This window comes from Phaseolus vulgaris, chromosome 6, assembly GCF_051622355.1.
Source record: "Phaseolus vulgaris cultivar YP4 chromosome 6, ASM5162235v1, whole genome shotgun sequence".
NCBI lineage: Eukaryota > Viridiplantae > Streptophyta > Magnoliopsida > Fabales > Fabaceae > Phaseolus > Phaseolus vulgaris.
This window is the reverse complement of record NC_143503.1, coordinates 26,120,128-26,143,094: the sequence shown is the minus strand read 5'-3', so window position 1 is coordinate 26,143,094 and position 22,967 is coordinate 26,120,128. Positions and strand designations below refer to the sequence as shown.

The 22,967-nt window shown below is 29.8% G+C and overlaps 3 protein-coding genes across 6 annotated transcripts; all 3 read right to left on the bottom strand.

Moving 5' to 3' along the window:
* Positions 1-653: 653 nt before the first annotated feature.
* Positions 654-4,455, bottom strand: LOC137831622 (cysteine-rich receptor-like protein kinase 2). Its single transcript, XM_068639373.2, has 8 exons — positions 4,006-4,455; positions 2,961-3,352; positions 2,562-2,672; positions 2,231-2,358; positions 1,905-2,118; positions 1,572-1,803; positions 1,283-1,433; positions 654-1,189 (listed from the first exon to the last, which is right to left on the bottom strand). The coding sequence occupies exons 1-8, from the start codon at positions 4,377-4,379 to the stop codon at positions 887-889; spliced, it is 1,905 nt and encodes a 634-aa protein (XP_068495474.1). The 5' UTR covers positions 4,380-4,455; the 3' UTR covers positions 654-886.
* Positions 4,456-10,527: 6,072 nt separating this feature from the next.
* On the bottom strand, positions 10,528-13,921 carry LOC137831619 (cysteine-rich receptor-like protein kinase 2). 4 transcript variants are annotated; one of them, XM_068639370.2, is made up of 8 exons: positions 13,427-13,921; positions 12,667-13,055; positions 12,284-12,409; positions 12,011-12,138; positions 11,703-11,916; positions 11,364-11,595; positions 11,124-11,283; positions 10,528-11,032 (listed from the first exon to the last, which is right to left on the bottom strand). In XM_068639370.2, the coding sequence occupies exons 1-8, from the start codon at positions 13,804-13,806 to the stop codon at positions 10,721-10,723; spliced, it is 1,941 nt and encodes a 646-aa protein (XP_068495471.2). In that variant the 5' UTR covers positions 13,807-13,921; the 3' UTR covers positions 10,528-10,720. The 4 variants fall into 4 exon arrangements, with proteins under 4 accessions (XP_068495471.2, XP_090159482.1, XP_090159483.1 ...); XM_090303356.1 differs by having other exon boundaries at positions 10,963-11,032; positions 11,107-11,283; XM_090303357.1 differs by lacking the exon at positions 10,528-11,032 and having other exon boundaries at positions 11,124-11,239.
* Positions 13,922-15,435: 1,514 nt separating this feature from the next.
* Positions 15,436-18,867, bottom strand: LOC137831624 (cysteine-rich receptor-like protein kinase 2). The gene is given in 8 exon segments (XM_090303359.1): positions 15,436-15,950; positions 16,036-16,189; positions 16,328-16,559; positions 16,664-16,877; positions 17,099-17,226; positions 17,663-17,773; positions 17,907-18,303; positions 18,400-18,867. Coding segments are annotated over 8 exon segments (2,007 nt in total). The 3' UTR covers positions 15,436-15,647.
* Positions 18,868-22,967: the final 4,100 nt, after the last annotated feature.

The window sequence follows — 22,967 nt, the reverse complement described above, 5'->3', positions numbered from 1 at the left end:
TATAGGCTTTTGGGTTAAACGTCATCAAGAAAATTATTGATCCATATCTTGATAACTAGTGTAAGAATTATTCATAACTTCATTAAATAACTAATTAATTGAAAAAATAAATACCAAGTAGGGAGAAAACAGAATCACAATTTTATTAGTTATGGAATGATATGTAGAGACATAGAATTTTAATTTACTAAATCTCTAATCTCTTATGCACAGTTGTGGACAGAGTCAATAACGATTTAATCCTTTTCAACGATTTAATCTTTTTTTTTTTTCATTTTAGGGATCGTGATATCCCACACTATGATATTCCTAGTCTTTTCCCCTACTAGTATTCCTTGTATGTAAAAGATATTTTCATTGTGTTACACTTCATGATTGCCACATACCTTTCCATTTTTTTCACTAACCCTAATCACACTCATTCTACTCCTTGTTGAAGTTCACTTTTAGTGGCGAAATTACTTGAAAGCATCTCAATATCCCCTTCATATGTTTCTAGTTTTTCTTTTTTTTACTTTTGAAAATTAAACTTGCGGAAGTTTTTGCATGATCAGAAATATGAATGTATGTTTTTTTCATCTGGGATGAGCTTATAGGAAAAGGAGAGATTACCTATAAATTGGTACAAGAAAGAAGACAGAGGGATGATTATGTGTTCTTGTGAATACTATGTTTGATTTCATGCTTTTATTTATTAAGTGAAAATTAAGTACAATCAAATTTCATGCATTTTTTAACTTTACATATATAACTAGGGATGTGAAATTGCAACTACACTTGAATGATTTGAAACTATATAAACTAGAAAATATGCAGCATGGTACATTCACAACAACAACACGTAGAATGCTTAACAATATGTATCTATTTTAAGGTCATGAAGACCCTATCGAGCTGATGGAATAGAAATGGAGACAGTAGCATTAGATGAACTAGTAGAGTTGCTTTCCCGAGGGATCATATTTGTTTCAACAAACACAGGCATAGTTGGTTGCAGGTGCTGCATTAAGCTCTTGCTTTTCAGTAGCATTACTACTTCAGACATTGTTGGCCTCGTTGAAGCTGATGCCTGAGTGCATAACAAAGCAATTTCTATGATTTTCTTCACTTCTTCTACGTCATATTCATTAGGGTCTATTGCATTGTCTACCAGCTCCAAGTACAAGCCTCTCTCATGCAGTTTCCATGCCTGTTATGCGAAAACCAAAGGTTTCATAATCATGAGGTCAAATGTCATGAGAAAACCAACAATTCCTAGTTCTATATATAGGAACTTGCTTACTCGTCGAAGCAGGTATTCGCCATCTTCATCATCCTTTACATCGGTACTCCTATGACCACTTACGATTTCTAGGACTACAATACCATAGCTGTAGGTATCTGCCTTCTCTGATAATTGACCATGCATGGCATACTCAGGTGCTGTGTATCCCCTGTGTATCATAATTGTCCATAAAATGAAAGAACACTCGCACATAGCATGTACATTTTCTCAACAAGATTTTAATTTGTCTCTTCTGCTACCACTTCATGCAAACAAATGTCAAGTGAATGCAATATTTTTTACTTACAAAGTTCCTGCAAATTTTGTGCTGAGATGAGAACGATCCTCTGGGAGAAGCCTTGCCAACCCAAAATCAGCAATTTTTGGCTGAAGATCATCATTTAACAGGATATTAGCAGTCTTGATATCTCTATGTATGATGGAGACGTGGAACTCCTCATGCAGATATGCCAGTCCTCTTGCTGTGCCTAAAATTATATCAGAGCGTTGTTTCCAATTGAGGGAACCTTTTTTGTTACCTGTTTGTTTCACAAGTAAGATTGTTGAGAAGAGAGGAAAGTTTGATAAGTATGTTGATAAAAAAAATGGAAATTCTGAGAGGTTGAGATGAGTTTTGTACCGAATAAGAATTTGTCAAGACTTTTATTAGCCATGTATTCATAAACTAAGATTCTTTCTTGGCTTTTGCTGCAGCAACCAAGAAGCCTAACGAGATTTCGGTGGTGAACATTACTTATAAGCTTCACTTCCCCTTCAAAATTATCCTCCATGTTGCTTGATTTCCCAAAAACTAGTTTTTTTACAGCAACAACTTTTCCATTTTTCAGAGTACCCTGTTAAAAATAGTTTGTATGACTGAAAAGGGAAAGTGTTTTGTCTTCTGGTTTTGGATATATATATCTCAGCTAGGGTATTTTTGTTTTGAAAAATACAACAGAAATTTACCTTGTATACATCACCAAAACCTCCTTCTCCAAGTTTGTTTTCTGCACTGAAATTTTTGGTTGCAGCTTTCAAATCATTATACTTGTAGTTAACTGGACCTTTCAACTCTGTTGCTCCCAATATGTCACCTGCGAATTAAGAGCACACACCACTTGATTTTGTAACAAACATGACTTTTAGATTTGCTTATTTTGTAATTAAAATATTATACCCCAGAATAGTTAATTCAAAATGAAGAAAACAAGTTATTAGGAAACAAAATAAAGAAATTTTAATGTTCTAGTTTTAAGGCCAAACATTCATTGAATGCTTTCATCATTTAGTTAATTACCTCTGGGAACCTTGTTTCTTTTTCTTGACATTCTCCAGGCAAACAACAGAAGGAGAAGAACAACCCCTCCTACAACACCACCTATTATAGCCCATTTCTTGTTTGAATTTCCTGCAATGCAAGAATGAAATTGATATCATGTTCCAAGTCAGGTCTGTAGAGGTTGGCATTTATTTTAAAATTTGTTTTTTATTATTATTTTAACTATGTAAGTATTTGCTAACTCAGCTTCAATAATGAAAGTTAGAATAACTTAACTCTCACACAACACATGCATGACACTACACGATCATGCCAGCATTTCTATATTAACAATAATAATAGAAAAATGTTTTAAAAACTATAAAAATATTTAAACCAACCGTTTTTTATGATTAAAGGGAATTGCTGTAATTCTACCTTTTTTCAAATAGGGTGCAATATCAATGGTTTGATTATCAGCAAAGAAAGGTGTGGTGGAGTATCTCATAAAACAGCCAGCATCATATGCTCTTCCCTCTGTGTTAGGAAGACAACTTTGTAAGTTGTTGTATCCAACTTGCATGCAATTCTGACAATTAATCGCAGTGGCAGTTTCAACACACTGTGCAACAGCATAAACAGCACTACCACCAGCCACCAGTGTCTTAGTAGCTGCATAAAAATCTGTAGTTTTCGGTGTTGCTGTTTGGAGGTCCATTAGGGCTTGTTCTCCAGCAACTTTAAAATCAGGAACAGTTGAACTTATGTTCCCACATGATACCCCACTTCCAATTTCATTGGTCTGATCGTAGAACCTGTTGCTCTCATACCTACATATCTCTCACCAACATCCAATATCAAAATCAAAATCAAATAAATATTAGTTTATGCAATTAAACAAATGATATTAACAAGCAGTTAACAAGTGAAACTGAAATAATTTACACCTTATATATGTGTTTGAGGAAATAGTTTGTGTTTGAGGAAATAGTTAAAGAGTAATTCTATTGGTATGAACGAACGACAAATGTCATGTCTCGATCCCATCAGACCAAAGGCTCACGTCCATTGGGCCGACTGACAACATAACATAAGTCCAATTACGTTCATGCATGTTTAACGGAGTTAAATTCATGATTAGAAGATAGGTAATATGACCCTAATCGCAATCCAACTTCCTAATTCAGCCCAATAAGAAAAGTCTACTAAGGTAATATAAATAGACATAAAATCTCCAAGTGTTGAATCCCATGTTGACTTGAGTGTTGGAATATCTTTTATAGGTACTCCATTCGAAAATCACCAAAAGACCGAGAGTCAAGACTATAAAAGAAAGGTGAGAAATAAGCAGGGAGGAAGTTGAAGAACACTACGACCGACCAATAGGATGAAGTTCTCTCTCAATAATTCTCTGGAGAATAATAGTTTAAAGAGTTTTTATATCATTATCCTATCATAAACTGCATAATAGAAAAAATGATACCTGAGGAAGCAGCTATCGTAGATGACTCTGGCACCGTTGCCACCGGAGCAGTTGCGGATCTGGGTGGTGGCATTGTTGAAGCAAGAAAGACAGTCATTTTTGGAGAGATAGTTTCTGCACTGAAACATAGTGTATGTGAGGACCTCTCCTCTGGCCTTCTGTACTGTGCCAAAGTGCTTGCTTTGATTTATAATCTCTTCTCTCATGTCTGAAAACGTTTCATTGATATTCGCAAAGAAGCTTCTCAAATCGGAAGCATTGAACGAGCTGCACCCCATGTTTACTAAATGTGCATCTTTGGCTGCAACTGCATCTTCAACACCATTACTGCTCCACCATATCAAAATTAAGGCCACCACCTTAAGTTGCAGCATCACGCTTTGAGCTTGTATCGTGTTTGAGAGAAAATGTATTGGTTTGATTAGGAACTGTGATTTGAGTAAACTATGTTGAATTAAAAAGGGGAGTGGTTTTGTTAGCTTTATAGGAGGATGAACTCTGCTATATATATATAAATATATGAACAATTTGTTGCAAAGTTGATGTCTGAATTTCTATGTGGGGTATTGGCTGGACCAATTAATGAACAATGATTGTGAAAATTAAGCCAAGTCAATGCTCATAATGATGCTTACAAAATATGGCGTTTACTTCAGTGTTATGGAAATGATTATCCTGTTATGCTTACAACATTAGCACGCTTTTCTCGTAATTGTATTTGTACGTAAAATATGTTTACACCATTTTTATGTCACTATTTTTTAATGACATTTTAAATAGAAATATTTTAATCAATTAACTGTTTATAAAAAAAAAAGCATATATGGACACGTTCATGATAATAGAAACTCAGAAAAATAAAGAAATAGAAGAAACAGATATGATTTTGCAGTAGTGTTTGTATGCTGAAGTTGAGGGGTAATGACCAGAGAAGCAGCAGCCCATGTGTTTGCATGGTGTGGATATGTTTTTTGTTTATATAGGGTTAATGTAGCACGAAATGTCTCGAATATATATAGAATGTGTTATTTATGTTGATAAAAAAATACTCTTGGTAAATCTAAAATGGAATTTATATATAGAAAAATATTTCTTACAAAATTTAAGTGTAATATAAATTAATTATATATTAAAAAATATTTATTTACTTATTTTAAATTTTATTATCAAACAAAACTATATTAATCAAAAAAAACTTGAGATTTTGAATGTTGTTAGTAAATAACAATTTTATTCTAAACTACTTTGGTGAGTAAAAAAATGAGTATGTTTAAGAAATAAAGTATTTAATAATGGCATCATTATTGAAAGTATTTTTCTTTTTTATGCTTACCTTGCTTTAAGAGTATCTGGTTTTAAAATTATTGTAATAATCATCTTAGCAACTAAACTATGTTCCACCATTATAGAGGAAAAAACAATGTAAGATGTTTCCATCAAGAGATATTTAATTCTATTAATGAGAATGAATCCAATACAATACCACAAATTTATAAGAACTCAAAACCTATGAAACCAATTGACTTAGATTTCTTTAAAGTATGCAACACGATTGGTATTTTTTAAAATATTTTTCATCCTAACTATATGCATTTTCTTTTGGTAGAGTGTTTTATTTATAGGCTTAATTAAATTTTAAGTCCTATAAATTTAGATTCTATTGACGTCATCATTATTTTTGTCTTTTTTCTTCTAAATTACTTATTAATTTATTCTTTTTCTTTTCAATCTCTCTCAACATTGCTTTCCTCCCTTTTCAATTGGATTGAATGACAAGTTGAAAAAGATTAAAAGAAATGAACAAATTGATATCATCCTGTTACACGAGAAAATTAAATAGTATAATATTAAGAGAAAAATAAAAAATATTTTAGATACTCCATAATGAAAAAAATTATTAAAAATATCTAAATATAGAAGATACTTCAAACTTAATTAAGTGGAAGGAGGTGTGTGATCCAAATTCAGAAATCACTTATTTATTTATTTATGTATATGTGTTAATTCTGCTGATAGAAAAAAAAAAGGATAATTAATTCTTAGGAATAAGTTGTGAAATTTTGTTTAAAAATACATGGCATACGTCTATATACATACAAAACCTGAAGTGTTGGCTATGAATACGATGCAAAGTCAACGATGTATTATACTTTGTTACATTAAATACTCTGTACACATACATTTTGTTGTTTTCAAGATAATGGATAAGTTAAATAAATGAGTTTTGTTTCTCTTAAGGTTTCATTAAGATAAATTTTATTTTGAATACATTTGTAATTGAATTGGATTTATAAATTCAATTTTTTTTTGTGTAATTTGAGTTTTTAAATTTATTTCATTTGGTAGAATTATTTGGTAATTTAAATCTGCAATTGGAAAATTGGATTTGAATGAGTGGGAAGCAACCAAAGCCACGTAATTAGGCATCAATCCAATATTATCATTCTTATATAACTCACTTAAATACTTAACTTTTAACAAACCAAAATTCAATTAAAAACATAATTTTAAAACTCAAGTAAAAATAATAATTTAGAGATTTAATTAAATATTATCAAATAAAGGACTAGACAATTTAACCTGCTATTTATTAGTGACGTAGAAACAGAAAGACAAGTCTGAGGACAATGTGTTTTATTGTAAATAATTTTAAGTGCAGTATTATTATTATTAATTTAAAAGAAAAATGTTTTGCTTCTATTTTTAACTGTTTCTCTGCTTTCTAAAGCAAAGGCTATTGAAACTAGTATTACTTCACATTTACTAAATGACTGTATAAAAAAAAAAGGTTTTAATAATATTGATGACAAAATTTCCCATTTAATAATCTATTGATAATCTTGTATACACAATAGATTAATTTACTTCTGTAAATGAAAGTTAATTTTAAAAAATAAAAAATATTATTAAATTATGTTTACATTTTTATTTGAATTATAAAAATTTAAGAAATTGGATAAGATCATTTGAAAAATATTATATTAATCTTAATTTATCGCAGAAAGAAATTTGCAACAATTGCATAAAAATCCATAATCCACTAAAATTATTCCGTTACATCAAAAGACAGTATTTAGAAAGAAAAAAAAATGAATTGTCTTTAAAAAATATTATTTACAATTCTTGTAGATATTGTTATGGCTTTAGATGACTGTTTTTTGAAAATAAGACTACTCATCTAAAATTACCTACGTAAGAGTATATATATTAAATGAATTTGTTATTTTATATATCAAGAGTGAAATGTTAGAAACACTTAATTGCATTATTAATGTTTTGGTAGCCGCCAAAAAATAGAATTTGACAAATTAATATCTATTCTTGTAAAAAAAATATTATACATTGTTGTTACTAGATTTAATGTTTGAATTTTTTTGAAGTGTTGAATCAATTTGTTGGTAAAGTCTGATATTTTTTTTAATGAATGGTTGAGTTTTAAAGGAGAGTTTCTCATATTCAAGTTAGTATGAGTATAATATTTTAAAATAATAAGTAAATATAGAGTATGAGTTAAATTTATTTTTTTTATCAGCAATAAAAATCAATAAATGGGAACCATTTTAGGATGGTCCAATCATTATACATAATTAACATTATCATTCTCCTAACTAAAGCTCCCTACCAGTATGCAAACAAAACATTAACGGATCATCCTCAAACAGTCCAAAGAATTCAGAACCCAATTTGAGTAAGAAAAATGTAGACTTTGCGTAAATCCAAGACCAAACTTTTACTTGCGTCAAAGCAAACACTTCTACTGCATCTGTCACTCCCCTATTAAAGATGAACAGAGTTCCTATATTTCCAAATTTAGCTCACTACACCGATTCAAATTGTACCCCAAACAACGTACGAGTTAAATGAAAAGTACTCTTTAAATTTTTATTTATAAGTTACAAGGTCTAATATATCTCTCTGAGTTATAAAAATATCTTTGATATTGTAAAAAATTTCTTAATAATAATAATAATAAATGGTTAAAAATTATGTTAAATTTTTTTAAAAATAATTTATATTGTTTGGTTATTAAATATGAATTGCATCAAATTATAGAATGAATTTTAAATCTTACCCGAATTCTTTAAATGGAATAGCACATATATGAACATTGGAATTTGGATACTCCAACTTTTTACATACATGTAATAAGTTTAAATGATTTATTCTTTAAATTCAAACTTTTCCTTATTCCCACAACAGAGAAGTGACTTAAAATTAAAGAGTGAATTGTTCTCTAGTTCCACAGTGAGGGCTTTAAAAGGTCATTTCAAAACACCAACACTATTATGTCCCTTCTAGATACAATATTAGTATATATTTTCCCATAGTTGATCACTTTTGTTGGCTGGACATAAGAATTATACAGTGATTAATTAGTTGGATATCCAATAAATAAAAATAGGCGGCTAAACATGTTCACGATTTGAATTTTTATAAACTAATTATCTTTTTTTGAATAATTGAAGAATCATGTGCACAAACCTAGGATAACATGAGATGTGTTAAATTTAATTTAGTAAGTAATGATACTTTGTTCAGAAGTCACAAGCCACCCAAGGAGAATCTGTGGCAGTGAATGTGATATAAGCAAAGTTAGTGCTGGGTTTTATATTATAATATCATTATAATTTCATTTGTGATTTTTTTTAACAACAATAAACAATAAATAAATATAAATAATTTAGGAGTGATTCAACCCTTATAAAAATTTTATTTATAATCTTTGTTTCAAGAAGACTTTAGAGTAAGTCTACCAAAACATAAACTCTTCTAATTAATCCAAATAAAAAAACATATAAATTAAATTGTTATGCAAATAGCTGGATTAATTAAATTGATCCAACATTAACCTTGTCATTAAGTAGAAACTGCATGCATAGTCTGTCTATGTTCTTCTTTGGCATCTTACTTGGTCAATGTCAAAACCTAGGCTTTTAGATTAAACATCTAAGAAAAAATTCAAAGCTTCATTAAATAAACTAAGGAACCATTTCATTCATTATCAACTTATAAACAACTTTATCATGATTCAATAATAATAATAATGTGTAAATAATGTATTGATAGGGGAGAGTTTTGTAGATTTGTTTAGTTTCTTTTCTTTTGTAATTCTTTTGTCTCTGAAAAATTAAATATTTTGTTGTTGATTCCTTTATAATTATAATTACATTGTTAACTAGTATAAAATTAATTAATTAATTAATAATATAAATGTTTTATTCTAATATGTATATCCATTAAACTTTAAAAAAACAATGTAAAGTAGAAGAAATAAAAAATGTTTAAAGAACAAAGAAAGAAATATCAGTAATGTTAAGAGTTCTTAGTAAATTGTAATTATTACAAAAAAAATCATTAAATAAAAATTAATTTAAAAAAAATAATTGATTGTTATATTATCTAAATTAGATACTATTTTAAAGACTAAAAAATTATTGATTTCTATATTAGTTTTTAAATTGGTATCTAATTAACTATCAAAGTTTTTCTACCAAATTTAAAATCTAAATAATTGATAGTTAAAACATTGTAGCTAATTAGATATCAATTTAAAAATTATTTATCAATAATAGAAACTAAATTAGAAATCAATACATTTTTTTTAGTTTCTAAAATAGTATTTAATTTAATCAATATAATAATTAATTATTTTATTATTAAAAATATAAACATTATTTAAATTTATTAATAAATTAATTTATACAAAATATAAAATTTATAATTTATAATTTGATTATAATATTTTATATTTAATTCTCAATGTATAGAATCATGTGATAATATATTTTATCCTTACTTTAAATGTATGATTGGAGATGTTGAAGTCGTTGAAGAGAGTATATTACTAATTTGTCCTTATATCGTGCGGCTCATTCCGTTTATGCAAACTTATATGGTATGAAGTATGTAAAATATAATTAATTTGGATATGTTATGATATTTTTTTAAAAATCACAAGCCACACGAAATGAAATTCTTGGACAGTATAATACAAAGTCAATGATATATTTTGATATTCTAAACTGCTTGCTAAAAAGTGAATTAAAAATTCTATTACACAATAAAATCTAGATTTCAGTAACAGTTTTAGATATAAACTTACAATAAGGATAACACATTCCAAACTTCTAAATTCTTTTGTTTTTTTTTATGAATCTAAATTCTTTGTTACTTAAGAAAGAAAGATATTACACTCTTTTCTTGCATAAATTCTTTCATAAAAAAATGTTAGAAAATCTTAGAACAAGACACCACAGTAAAAAAAATTAAAAACACCATAAAAATTATCTCAATCATCAGTGATATCACACTTCACCATCATACTTAAAAAAAAAGTATTGGTAAAAAAAAAATATGAAAGTGTAAAGAGAATATATGGAGGTACATGAAAATTTTTGAACATGGTTAAGGAAATGAGAGGAAGAAGAATTTTGGAGTTTCAAGATTTTGTTTTAAAAATACATGGTGGATTAAAAAATATTTATAAATTATTTCAATCACAATTTTAAGAGTTATGTACTATTTTGAAGAACTGAGATAAGATAACATGCAACTGATACACGAATGGGTGTTTACACAAAAATCTAACACTGCTGGAGTTAACCGAAAGCTTAATTTTCCAAGACTTAACCATTTCAACTAACTCAGATTATTTATTCTGCATGCTTTACAACATCATTCTCACCCTCTAACATTTGCATCATATGATTAATCATTAAGCAGGTACTATAGAATCGGAGGCAGTACCATTAGATGCAGAAGAACCAGTTGAGGCAAAGATATCTCTGTGGGGTCTTAACTTTGATTCAATAAAGAGAGGCATTGTAGGTCTCATATGCTCAAGTAAGTCATTGCTGCTGAGTAGAGCTACTACTTCAGACATGGCTGGTCTCATTGCAGCCGATGGTTGAGTGCATAACAAAGCAATGTCTAAGACTTTCTTCACTTCTTCTGCATCATAGCTATTAGGGTCTAAGCTTTTGTCCACCAACTCCAAGTGCATGCCTCTCTCATTCAATTTCCATGCCTGTTACAGTAAAAGAGAAGGGTCATGATGTAGTAAGTTGTCACAAGAAAAACAAAGCAATTTTTTATACATACTTTTAGGAAATCCTTACTTTTCGAAGAAGATATTCATCTTCAGCGTCATCATCAACAATCTTAACATCAGTACTCTTTTGACCACTTATGATTTCTAGGACCACAATGCCGTAGCTGTATGTATCAGCCTTTTCTGATAATTGACCATGAAGTGCATATTCAGGGGCTGTGTATCCCCTAACAAATCGTAAAAACTATTATGCATACATTTTACCCTTTAAACTTTTCAAGCTGAAATTGGTTTTTTTTGGACTTACATTGTTCCTGCAAATCTTGTGCTAAGATGAGATTGGTCCCCAGGTAGGAGCTTCACCAAACCAAAATCAGAAATTTTGGGCTGAAGTTCTTCATCTAAGAGGATATTGCCACTCTTAATATCTCTATGTATGATAGAAACATGAAATTCTTCATGTAGATAGGTCAATCCCCTTGCTATGCCCAAAATTATATCATAGCGTTGTTTCCAGCTGAGAGAACCTTTTCTTTTACCTGTTTCCCAAGTTTACATGCTCAAAACATTAGAGGTGTGAAAAGGAGAAGCTGGAGAAGGAAATTTTACACAAAATTTTTCTGTTGGAAATTGACATATTAGTTACCAAATAAGAATTTGTCAAGGCTGTTATTTGCCATGAATTCATAGACAAGTATTCTGTCTTGGTTTTTACTGCAACAACCGAGAAGCCGAACCAGATTTCTGTGGTGAACATTACTTATAAGCGTTACTTCACTTTCAAAATCGTCATTTATCTTGCTGGATTTTCCTGAAATTAACTTTTTGACTGCAATAACTTTTCCATTTTTCATAGTCCCCTGTTGAGTAGCAGCATCATCATTACAAATTCTGTTTCAAAGTGATTTATCCCTATCACTAACGTTGAAAGTGTGAGGAACAACTCAAATGTACCTTATATACAGCGCCAAAGCCTCCTTCTCCTAGTTTATTTTTCTCACTAAAATTTTTTGTTGCAGCTTTCAAGTCACTATACTTGTATTTCTTCGGGCCTTTCAACTCAGTCGCTTCCAATATGTTACCTGCCAAGTAAAATATGTGTTTGATTTTTCTTTATATATAAATGAATTCATTGATTCATAACAATATTTAAGATAAAAGACATGTGTAACAATAGTTGGATGCAATAGCAAAAGCATCACATTAAGACTTTCCAAATAGTCTTACCTCCAGCAACTCTCTTGGGACTTTGGGGTCTTCTACGCCATGGAAATAATAAAAGAAGGATCGCAACAAGGGCTGCACCCCCAACAACACCACCAATAATGACCCACTTCTTGCTTGAACTTCTTCCTTCAACACAACAAGGAACTTGACCTAAATTCCAACATATATATCTACATTGTTCTACAAATAGAGATGAAATCCACTTGCCTTCGTTCAACATATACAAATGAAGTTCGACTTAAATAAGTTTTACATATACATGAACTCATATAAATAGTAAAAAAGACTTGAGTAAGAGTAGTTACTTTATTAGGCATTCAAAAAGAAAAGTTGATTACATACGCGAAACAAAAGTTTAAGCTGATGAATTATTATATTTGTACCTTGTTTTAAAAAAGGACTGATATCAACGGTTTGGTTATCAGCAAAGAAGGGTGTCTCCGAGTATCTCATGAAGCAACCAGCATCGAAAGCTCTAGCATTTGTATTGGGAAGACAACCTTGTATGCTGCTACTTTCAACTGACAAGCAATCCAAACAATTATCTTGGGAGAGAGTTTCAGCACATTGTGCAATGGCATAGATTGCACCATCAACGGCTTGTGTCTTGGTGGCTGCATAGAAGGCAGTGATTTTTGGTGTTGCTCTTTGTAAATCCTTTATCACTTGCTGTCCAGCTGCACTAAAAGCTGTGCTTTCATTTGCAGTCTGATTTCCACAAAGTATGCTGCTGCGGGGCATGATCTGGTCAAAGAAGTCATTGCTCTCGTACCTCAACAGTCAACACATTTGAAAGTATCAAACATCCAAGTCAATCCTGACTTAGTTTCATGAACTGCAAACTCCATGTTCTTGTGATGACAGCATATCTAAAACAACTAATCCACTACAATGTTTTATTGGTATTAACTAATCACTTGTACACATTTAACCCACTATTGATCATATATGAAAAATGATTTGTTTACAATAATTTTTAATAAAATACTTTATTTAGATGATGATAATAAATATAAATAAAATGATAATATTTAATCACCTGTCACTCTCAGTTTTCTTTCATCAAGCTAAGAATGCCAAAAAGTCTATTTTGAATGGTAAGCAAAAGATGGTTGAACACATAGTAGACGGATGGAGGTGTACCTGAGGAAGCAACCATCATAAATAACACGGGCACCGTTGACTCCGGTGGAGCAGTTGCGGATTTTGGCGGCTGCGGTGGCAAGGCAGGTGGCGCAGTCCGTGATAGAGAGGTAGTTCCTGCATTGAAACATGGCATAGACAGGATCTGTTCCGGAGGTTGCTTTAGCCGTTGCAAAGTGCTTGCTTTGGTTGCTAACTTGTGCTGTCAAATCATCCAAGCTTGCGTTTAGGTTTTGGATGAAATTTGACAAGTTGGGTGCAGTGAATCCGCTGCAATCCCGTTTGAGAAAAAATATTTGAGGGTCTCCTACTGTACCCTCTAAGCTCCACCATGAACACAGCACCAACAAGGTTAGGTATTGGATCTTTAGTTGCACCATATTCTTTAATAATGGTTTAAATGATGAGTTAGTTTGATATAATTTGCGATATCCATGGGTGGACTAAGATGATAGCAAAATCTGAGGATGGAGGCGAACAAATGTGTGGTTTGAAACTTTGAATTTTGACTAAGGATATAATTATGATGACATTGAAGTGCTTGTGGACATGCGAGTAACGTTAAAAACACTACTGGAAGTCAATTTAAAGTTTTATTTGACTCTTTTCAAATAGATGTAGTGTAAGTTTCTCAAAAATAGTTTCATTCAAATTTAATATTTTTTTTTAAGTTTTAAATTTAAATAATTATACAATGAAATAATTAAAATAAAATATTAATATGAAGATAAAATAAGAATAAATTTGTTTACAACAAAAACCAATGATGTTGAATTTCTTTACATATAGGTATATATTGATACTTAAGATATTATATTTGAGTGCACACTTAACATTACATCTTACACCTTATACTATTAGCCTACACACTAACATAATAAAGTAGGTTTGATTTTTTGATAAAGTAAAACAAGAATGTCTTTTTGGTTTTATACAACTTGGATAAATCTCTTCTATTCTTAACATGAAGTTTGAAACAACTTTTGAATATATATTTTTTCCGAACACTAAGAATATTTTGTAGCTTTTTCTTAAATAACAATCTCTTATCATTTGATTTGAATTTAGTAACAAGAATACAAGTAACTCAAGCGAATTTACTTCATTATAATCAAGTAGATAAAGTATTTCTAACTTTATATAAATGGTCTAACTTTTCTTCTTTAGTCTGTGATAAAAAGAGATTACAATTGCAATTTGTACTGATATAGGATGCAAAGCACCGATGTTGAAGAAGAAACTACTAGTGAGGATTTTAAATTTGAAAAATACTAAAAATGAAAATCAAGAACTAATATCAAGCACAATGAAGTTAAAGATTTCCAAATTTATAACTTACCTCTTGGAAACCTCTTAGGTTTGCTGGATCTTCGCAAGGCAAACACTGCAAGGATGATAGAAGTAGACCTCCACCTCCAACACCACCACCTACAATGGCCTCCTTCTTTCTTAAATCTCCTGCAGTACAAAGAAGTTGACATACATAGATACATATATATATGTTCCAAATGTTGATCTGCATTGTACTAAGAAATTGTATACAATAAGTGAAAAAAAAAACTGTTATGTTTTAAATTTTATTTTAATTAACTGATTTTATATTATTATGTGTCAATAATCTGGGTTAATTTTTATAACAGTAACTATTCAAATAATCTGGGTTAAGACCAGTAGATTAGGTTTCTGCATCGTAATATCTAGCTGTTTAAGATACTTAGTGTCTGATGACAATAGACAGAACACACAAGTATTTGGTTCCCTTAGTCTACTAAATAGTCAGTCACTTAGAGGATGGTAATGATGACACCCTACCCTAGAGCATGTGTTCTTTCCAAGCCAAATTGCAGTTCAAGAATGGGGCAAAATCAAGAAAAAGGAGCAAGCTGAAGATTACAGAAATAGCAGGCAACAGAACACTGATTTAGCTATTTTTAAAACAAGTAAATAGTTAATCTAATTCGACAAAATCAACCAACAAAGAAAATCAAGTTGGAGTCACAATTGCATGATTTTGAACAAGGAAAAAGTATATATCATCACACGTTGACAAAACATTCTTAACTCTAACAATAAATGTCAACACCACCAGTCACTAACATACGTTCTACTTTAATTGTAGCATTCATAAATAACTGAAATGAAAAAGCAATCCACATGTATCTAAATTATTCTGTTAACTTCTTAGTTAAAGTAATCACAACCCTTTTTCCACATCCCATTATCATCGAGCTGATGCAATAGAAATGGAAGCAGTAGCATTAGATGAACTAGTAGAGTTGCCTTCCCGAGTCATCACATTCGTTCCAACAAACACAGGCATAGTTGGTCGCATGTGCTCCACTGAGTTCTTGCTTTTGAGCAATACTACTACTTCAGACATTGTTGGCCTCGTTGCAGCTGTTGCCTGGGTGCATAATAAAGCAATTTCTATTATTCTCTTCACTTCTTCCGCATCATATTCATTAGGGTCTATAGCCTCTTCCAACAGCTCCAGGTGAGAGCCTCTCTCGTACAGTTTCCATGACTGTTAAGTGAAAATCAAAGCAATGACATGGTATCATGTCAAGAGAAAAACAATAATTCCTAGTTAATTATAGCAACTTGCTTACTCGTTGAAGAAGATATTCACTGTCATCCTCATCAACCTTCACATCGGTACTCTTTTGACCACTTATTATTTCTAAGACTACAATGCCATAGCTGTAGGTATCAGCCTTCTCTGATAATAGGCCATGCATTGCATACTCAGGTGCTGTGTATCCCCTGCAAGTGCATAATATATTAACAAAATATGTCACTCGTGGCATCTTACGTTTTTCCCACATAAGCTTTTAGTTTGTCTCTTTTGCAGATGCTCAAATAAATGTAAAGAAATTAATGTAACGCAATAGTTTTGCTTACAATGTTCCTGCAAATTTTGTGCAAAGATGGGAAAGATCCTCCGGAAGAAGCCTTGCCAACCCAAAATCAGCAATTTTTGGCTGAAGATCATCATTTAACAGGATATTAGCAGTCTTGATATCTCTATGTATGATGGACACGTGGAATTCCTCATGCAGATATGCCAGTCCCCTTGCTGTGCCTAAAATTATATCATAGCGTTGTTTCCAACTGAGGCAACCTTTTCTGTGACCTGTTTCTTTCCCAAGTAAGATTGTTGCCAAGATAGGAAAGAAAATGAATAGATATGTGTAAAGAAAATGGAATTTGTATCAGTGTTTGACATGAATTATGTACCGAATAAGAATTTGTCCAGACTGCTATTTGCCATATACTCATAAACCAAGATTCTCTCTTGACCTTTGCTGCAACAACCAAGAAGTCTAACAAGATTCCGATGATGAACATTACTTATAAGCTTCACTTCGCCTTCAAAATCATCCTCCATCTTGCTTGATTTCCCCAAAACTAGTTTTTTTACGGCAACAACTTTTCCATTTTTCAGAGTACCCTGTTAGAAATGGTTTGTATATATGATTGAAATTCCTCTTTTTGGTTTTAAATATTTTTCAGCAAGGATATTTTTCTATTGAAAAACAAAACGGGCTTCTTTATATTTTGTTCTTCAAAATAAAAATAAGATATAATTACTAGCTTTAAAAAATGCCCAATGATCATCGTCTTTGAACATGCTTTTTCATAAAAGTATTGAAAAATACAACACAAATTTACCTTGTATACATCACCAAAACCTCCTTCTCCAAGTTTGTTTTCAGCACTGAACTCTTTTGTTGCAGCTTTCAAATCATTATACTTATAGTTAACTGGACCTTTCAACTCAGTTGCTCCTAATATGTCACCTGCTAATTAAGAACACACACCACTTCTGATTTTGTAATATAAGTAAGGAATATTTATTATTTGACCCATATCCTCACATAAGAAGTCCAATGGGGCAATACTCGAAATAGCAATCCATAAAAAAACACCAATATTCAGATCTTTTAGATTTGCTTATTTTGTGCTTATAAATAGAACACTTATTAAGAGATCTTGGGAGAAAAAAAATATTATCCACACAATAATCAAAAACCAATCATGAAGGAAACCAAAAAATATTCAATTGTGGAGTTATTGGATGAAAAAAACAGATGTTGAAGAACAAAATTGTATTGAAGAAATCTTTTTCGTTCTATATCATTATATATTTTGTTTTCCGAATTGAAAAGCACTAAAATGCAAATCATGAAGTATTAATAACAAACATTGCATTGAAGACTTTTCAAATTTACATACCTCTGTGGACCCCCTTAGATTTTCCATACCATCTCCAAGCAATCAAAAGAAGGAGGAGAAGAACAGCTCCAACAACACCACTTATAATACCCCACTTCTTCCTTGAACCTCCTGCGATAAAGTAAAAAAATTGACATCAGTTCCAAACGAGGTCAGCAGGTACCATATAAAAACTGAAGGCATGTTTTTTTATTAGAAACTTTATTTTTTATTCAAAAGAAAGGGAATTGTTGCACAGCTGTACCTTGTTTTAAAAAGGGTGCAATATCAATGGTTTGATTATCAGCAAAGAAAGATGTGGTGGAGTATCTCATAAAACAGCCAGCATCATATGCTGTTCCATCTGTGTTGGGAAGACAACGTTGTAAGTTGTTAAATGCAACTTGCATGCAGTTCAGACAATTAGTCTTTATGGCTGTTTCAACACACTGTGAAACGGCATAAATTGCACTACCACCAACAACCGGTGTCTTTGTAGCTGCATAAAAACCTTTAATTTTTGGTGTTGCTTCTTGGAGCTCCATTAACACCTGCTGTACAGCTACTCTAAAACCAGTGACGGTTGAACTCGTGTTCCCACATGATACACCACCGCCAGGTTCATTGGTTTCATCGTAGAACCTGTCGCTCTCATACCTCATCTCACATTTTCAGAATACCCAACATCAAAATCAAATATATGTTCAGGCTCAATGCTCAACCACTGACTAATGTGAATATATTGAACTGTCCATTACAAGAAATACTCATGTGTTGAAAAAAAACCAAGAACTCGTACGCAATATAGATATTATATTTGAAAAGTGTGTTCATTATAAAAACCTGAGGAAGCAGGAGTCGTATATGATTCTGGCGCCATTAGCAGCAGAGCAGTTGCGGATTTGAGAGGTGGCAGTGTTGAAGCAAGCAAGACATTCAGTTTTGGAGAGATAGTTTCTGCATTGAAACATAGCATATGTGAGCACCTCTCCCCTGGCTTTATCTTCTACGGCAAAGTGCCTGTTCTTATCATTGCTAATCTGTGCTCTCAGGCTTTCAAACGTTTCATTCATATTAGCAAAGAAGCTACGCAAGTTGGATGCATTGTATGCACTGCACCCCTTGTTCAGTAAATTTGTCTGAGAATTTTCAACTGCACCATATGCATGAAAATTATTATAACTCCACCATATCAAGGTTAAGACCAGTAGCTTAAGTTGCAGCATTCTAGCTTTTAGCTTTGCTATACAATTTAGTTATAGATAGAAATATGGCAAGGACGATTAATATTTTTGTTAGAGGAAAAGAAGTCAATCTTCTACATTGCAAAAACATTGATCAAGGTTTGACTTTTTGATGAAGAATTAATGATGAGTGGTGCCACTGTAGTGCATGTTGCACTCAGAAAGCGTAAAGAACACGTACATATAAGTTGCTTAATTAGAAAATTTGACGTTAACTTTTAATTAAGATGAGTAAGTTAAGCTACCCACCCACTCTTTTCACCCCTTATATAAAGGAAAGTTTTTCATCAAAGACTTCAGTTTAAGTTTGGTTTCTAAGAGAATATAGAGAGACTACAAAGAGGGTCACATTCATTCCCTTGAAAAGAAATGGTTCTCAGAATTAGCAATGTGTTTGAAAATTGAATGGGAGGAGTTAATTTCTTCTAGATAATCCATTAGACTATATCCAACAGGCTCAAGGAAAAAATCTATGAAGCAAAGGAAATAGATCTAATACTATGTATAGATACTAACTAAGGTTGTTATGGAGTTCATTAACCCATGTTTGCTTCTATGGATGTCCTGTTCAAGAGGAAGGATGTGAGTGGATATCCATGATTTGGATCAAGGAATATGCAGGAAAGTGAAATCTGTAAATAGTAAATATCCTCTCTCCTCAAAATGAAGAGATGTAGAGGGAAAGTCATGTCAACATCCCTTATTTCCAAATTTACTCTCATTTGAATGTATCACAATGTTTCATTTGAATGTATTAGTATTTTAAAAAATTTATTTTACAATGTTTAAAATATATATATATATATATATAATATTTAAAATGAAGAAACAAATCATAATAAATTTTAAAGAAGTTTTAAGTTTGTTTATTATTTTATAAAATATTATAAATCAGTGTAAAAAAAATATAGTTAAATAAAATCTTCCATTTATATATTAGTTATTAGAGTAGATCAGGTAATACCTATTTTTCAAGTTCTAATCAAATATTTTATTAAATGTGGTTGAATTTAGTTTTTTTTTTAAAGAAAAGAATATACTATATCTAATTAAAATGTTGGATCATGGTCATCACCAAAAGATTATACTACACATTTTTCATTTTATTTTATACTAAATATTTAATTTATTTATTTTATACACATAATTTATTTATACTGAAAATATAATCGTATTTTTACATAATTTATTAATAAAAACTACACTTTATTATAAATATTAGTTATTAAATAAATTTAACTAACACAGATATTTACTAAAACAAAATAATAATAATTAATTATTGAACTATATCGAATTATACTAGTAATACGTTTTTATCCTTATTTTTTTATTATAATTTTTTATGAAATCCTTTTCTATGGTTAATTAAGTTATATTTTTATTACTGTTGTATTTTTTAGATTGCTTTATTGTGAGGTATTTTAATATTAAAAAATAGTAATTTTTTATTTATATAAGATGTGATTTATATTTTAATTTTATAGTATATGTTTAATATTTAAAGAAATTATTTGAAATTCTCTTTTTATTTTATTTTTTTGTTATGTTTATATTAATATATTTCTATATATAGTTATTATGTTTGAGTTATAATTTATTTTAATAATTTTTTATGAATTTTTTTTATTGTTAATTACGTTATATTTTTGTTGTTGTGGTATTTTTTATTTTTCATTTCTAGAGGGTTTTTAATATTAAAAAATAATATCTTTTTATTTATATAAGATTTGATTTATTTTTCAATTTTATTACTTGAAGTTCTTCTTTTATTTAATTTGTTAAATACATTATTTTTTTTTATAATTATAGTTTTTATATTATACATATTTACATTTAACATATATTTTTTTAGTTATAATTTTTAAATCTATGAAATGTGTGAAAGTTTTTCATTTTTAAACAAAAACAACTCATTTTAGTATTAATTTTTTTAGTAAGCAAGGGTTAATCTGTAAAGTAATATTTCATACCTTTAAAAAAAATTTAAATTTCCTCATAACCATCACATTACTCACAAACTCCCATTAACTTTCTTCACACATTTACCCTAACATATCCCAATCTAAACACCTTCATTTTCTTCACACTTTCATCACACATCCACTCCCTCAAATCCTCACACATCCCCACCTTAATCCAAATAGAAACATGATTATCAATGGTAAAGCAGAAGTCCATTAGAAAAGCAGAAACGGAGAGAGAGAGAGGGAGGAATTGAAGGCTTATCAACGAATGAATGTAGTTAACCAATGAAAGATGCTCTCAGCCGCCACTCAGCAAGAAAAAAGCAACTCAGGGTAATCAGTAGTGTCCATCACACAATTTTCAACAAACTACAATTAAGTCATATATTTTGGGAAAAAATAAATATTTTTCAAAAGTTAAAAATTAAAATTAGCTAAAGTATAAATTGTATTTGCAAAAATTCTTTTATATTTTTTTTCAAAATTTTCTTTTAGTTTATGTATATAAACTAGCTAATATTACTTCATGAAAATTTATTTCATTTTTTCTTATAAAAAAAATATTTATAGAAATGTTTATTCCACTATTATCGTAATCTTTTCTTTTAGTTTGCGGAGTTGAGAAAAAATAGACTATCATTTAAAAAAAAAAACCATTGATGATTTAATCTCTAACATTTTTTTCATCAATAAAAAATAAATAAAATATTTTGAAATATCTCAACTCTTAGGACATTCTTAAATAAATATTATCTACTTCTACTTGTTTAATTTAATAAAACATAGATAACTTCTCTAACACAGTGTTCACGGTGTTACCAACACCATATATCACATAATTAACAACTAATATTAAATGAATGTTAATGTAAGTGCGCTTATGCCACTCATTGAAAATTAAATTACAAATTATTAAATGGTGCAAAAATATTACGTTAGCTAGGGTCACGATGGATCAATAATAACGTGATGATATGTGAAAAATATAAAATAGTACTATATTTTAAACGAATTAATTATGTATATATTTTAAACGTGATTCTTAATCAATTAATGTATAATTAGACTAAATGAAAGAGTGTACAGATTAATTTAAAATTTAAAATTTTCAAAAATAATTGTTCCATGACAATATCATAACTATGATGGTGACAATTGCCATAAACATTTTTTAAAGGTATTAAATGGAATGCTTTAGTCCAACACACCACTTAATAAATAAGTATTGGTTAGACTTAACTTATACTTTTTAAATAGGTTAGACTTTTTTTTCCTTACATCAAGCCAATATAAATTAATTTAATTTGTATATAATGATTAAAAGTTATTTATATTTTGTACATAATGATATAAAAAAAGTTGTTTATATCATTATTATAGTTAGCATATTTTTTTTATCAACTATAATCATTACAAGAAAATGATATTTAGTATCAGTTAATGAAGAAGACGAGCGTTAATGAAGAAAATGAATGTAGATGAAGTAGACGAGTGTGAATAAAGAAAATGAGGAAATGTGTGTAGATGAAAGAGATAAGTATATGAAAGAGATGGATGATGATAAAGGAGGTGAGTGTAAGAAAATTTATGAGTTTTGAATCTAGGAGATGAATGAGAGGATATGTATATAAAAAGTGAGATAAAAAATTATGAGTGAGAAGATTTGTCATCTTTAAATTTGAATTTTTAGATTAAAAATAATTTACAAGTTCTATTATAAAGACTCACAAATTCATAACATATAAATTACTATTGATTAAGGATAACTTAAATAAATATAAATTAAATTATTTATTTATTAAAAAATTAAAACTAATTTTATTTTATTTTTAAATATCTTTTATTGTTCTAAGGTTGAAAAAATTAACAACTATCAAAATACAGAAATAAAATTATTATAGAAATAAATATATTATAAAAAAGTACTGAGATGAACAAAAGAGAAAAAAACGACAAGATATGTAAAGGAATATTTTTTCCGTTTATTTTTTCTTACTTAGATCAAAGCAGGTGGTCTGAATTTATACAAACAATACATTCATTCTATATCTAGATAAAGAAACTGAATGTAAAATAAAAAGTCAATTAAAAAAAATACTAGATATATGTACAAAG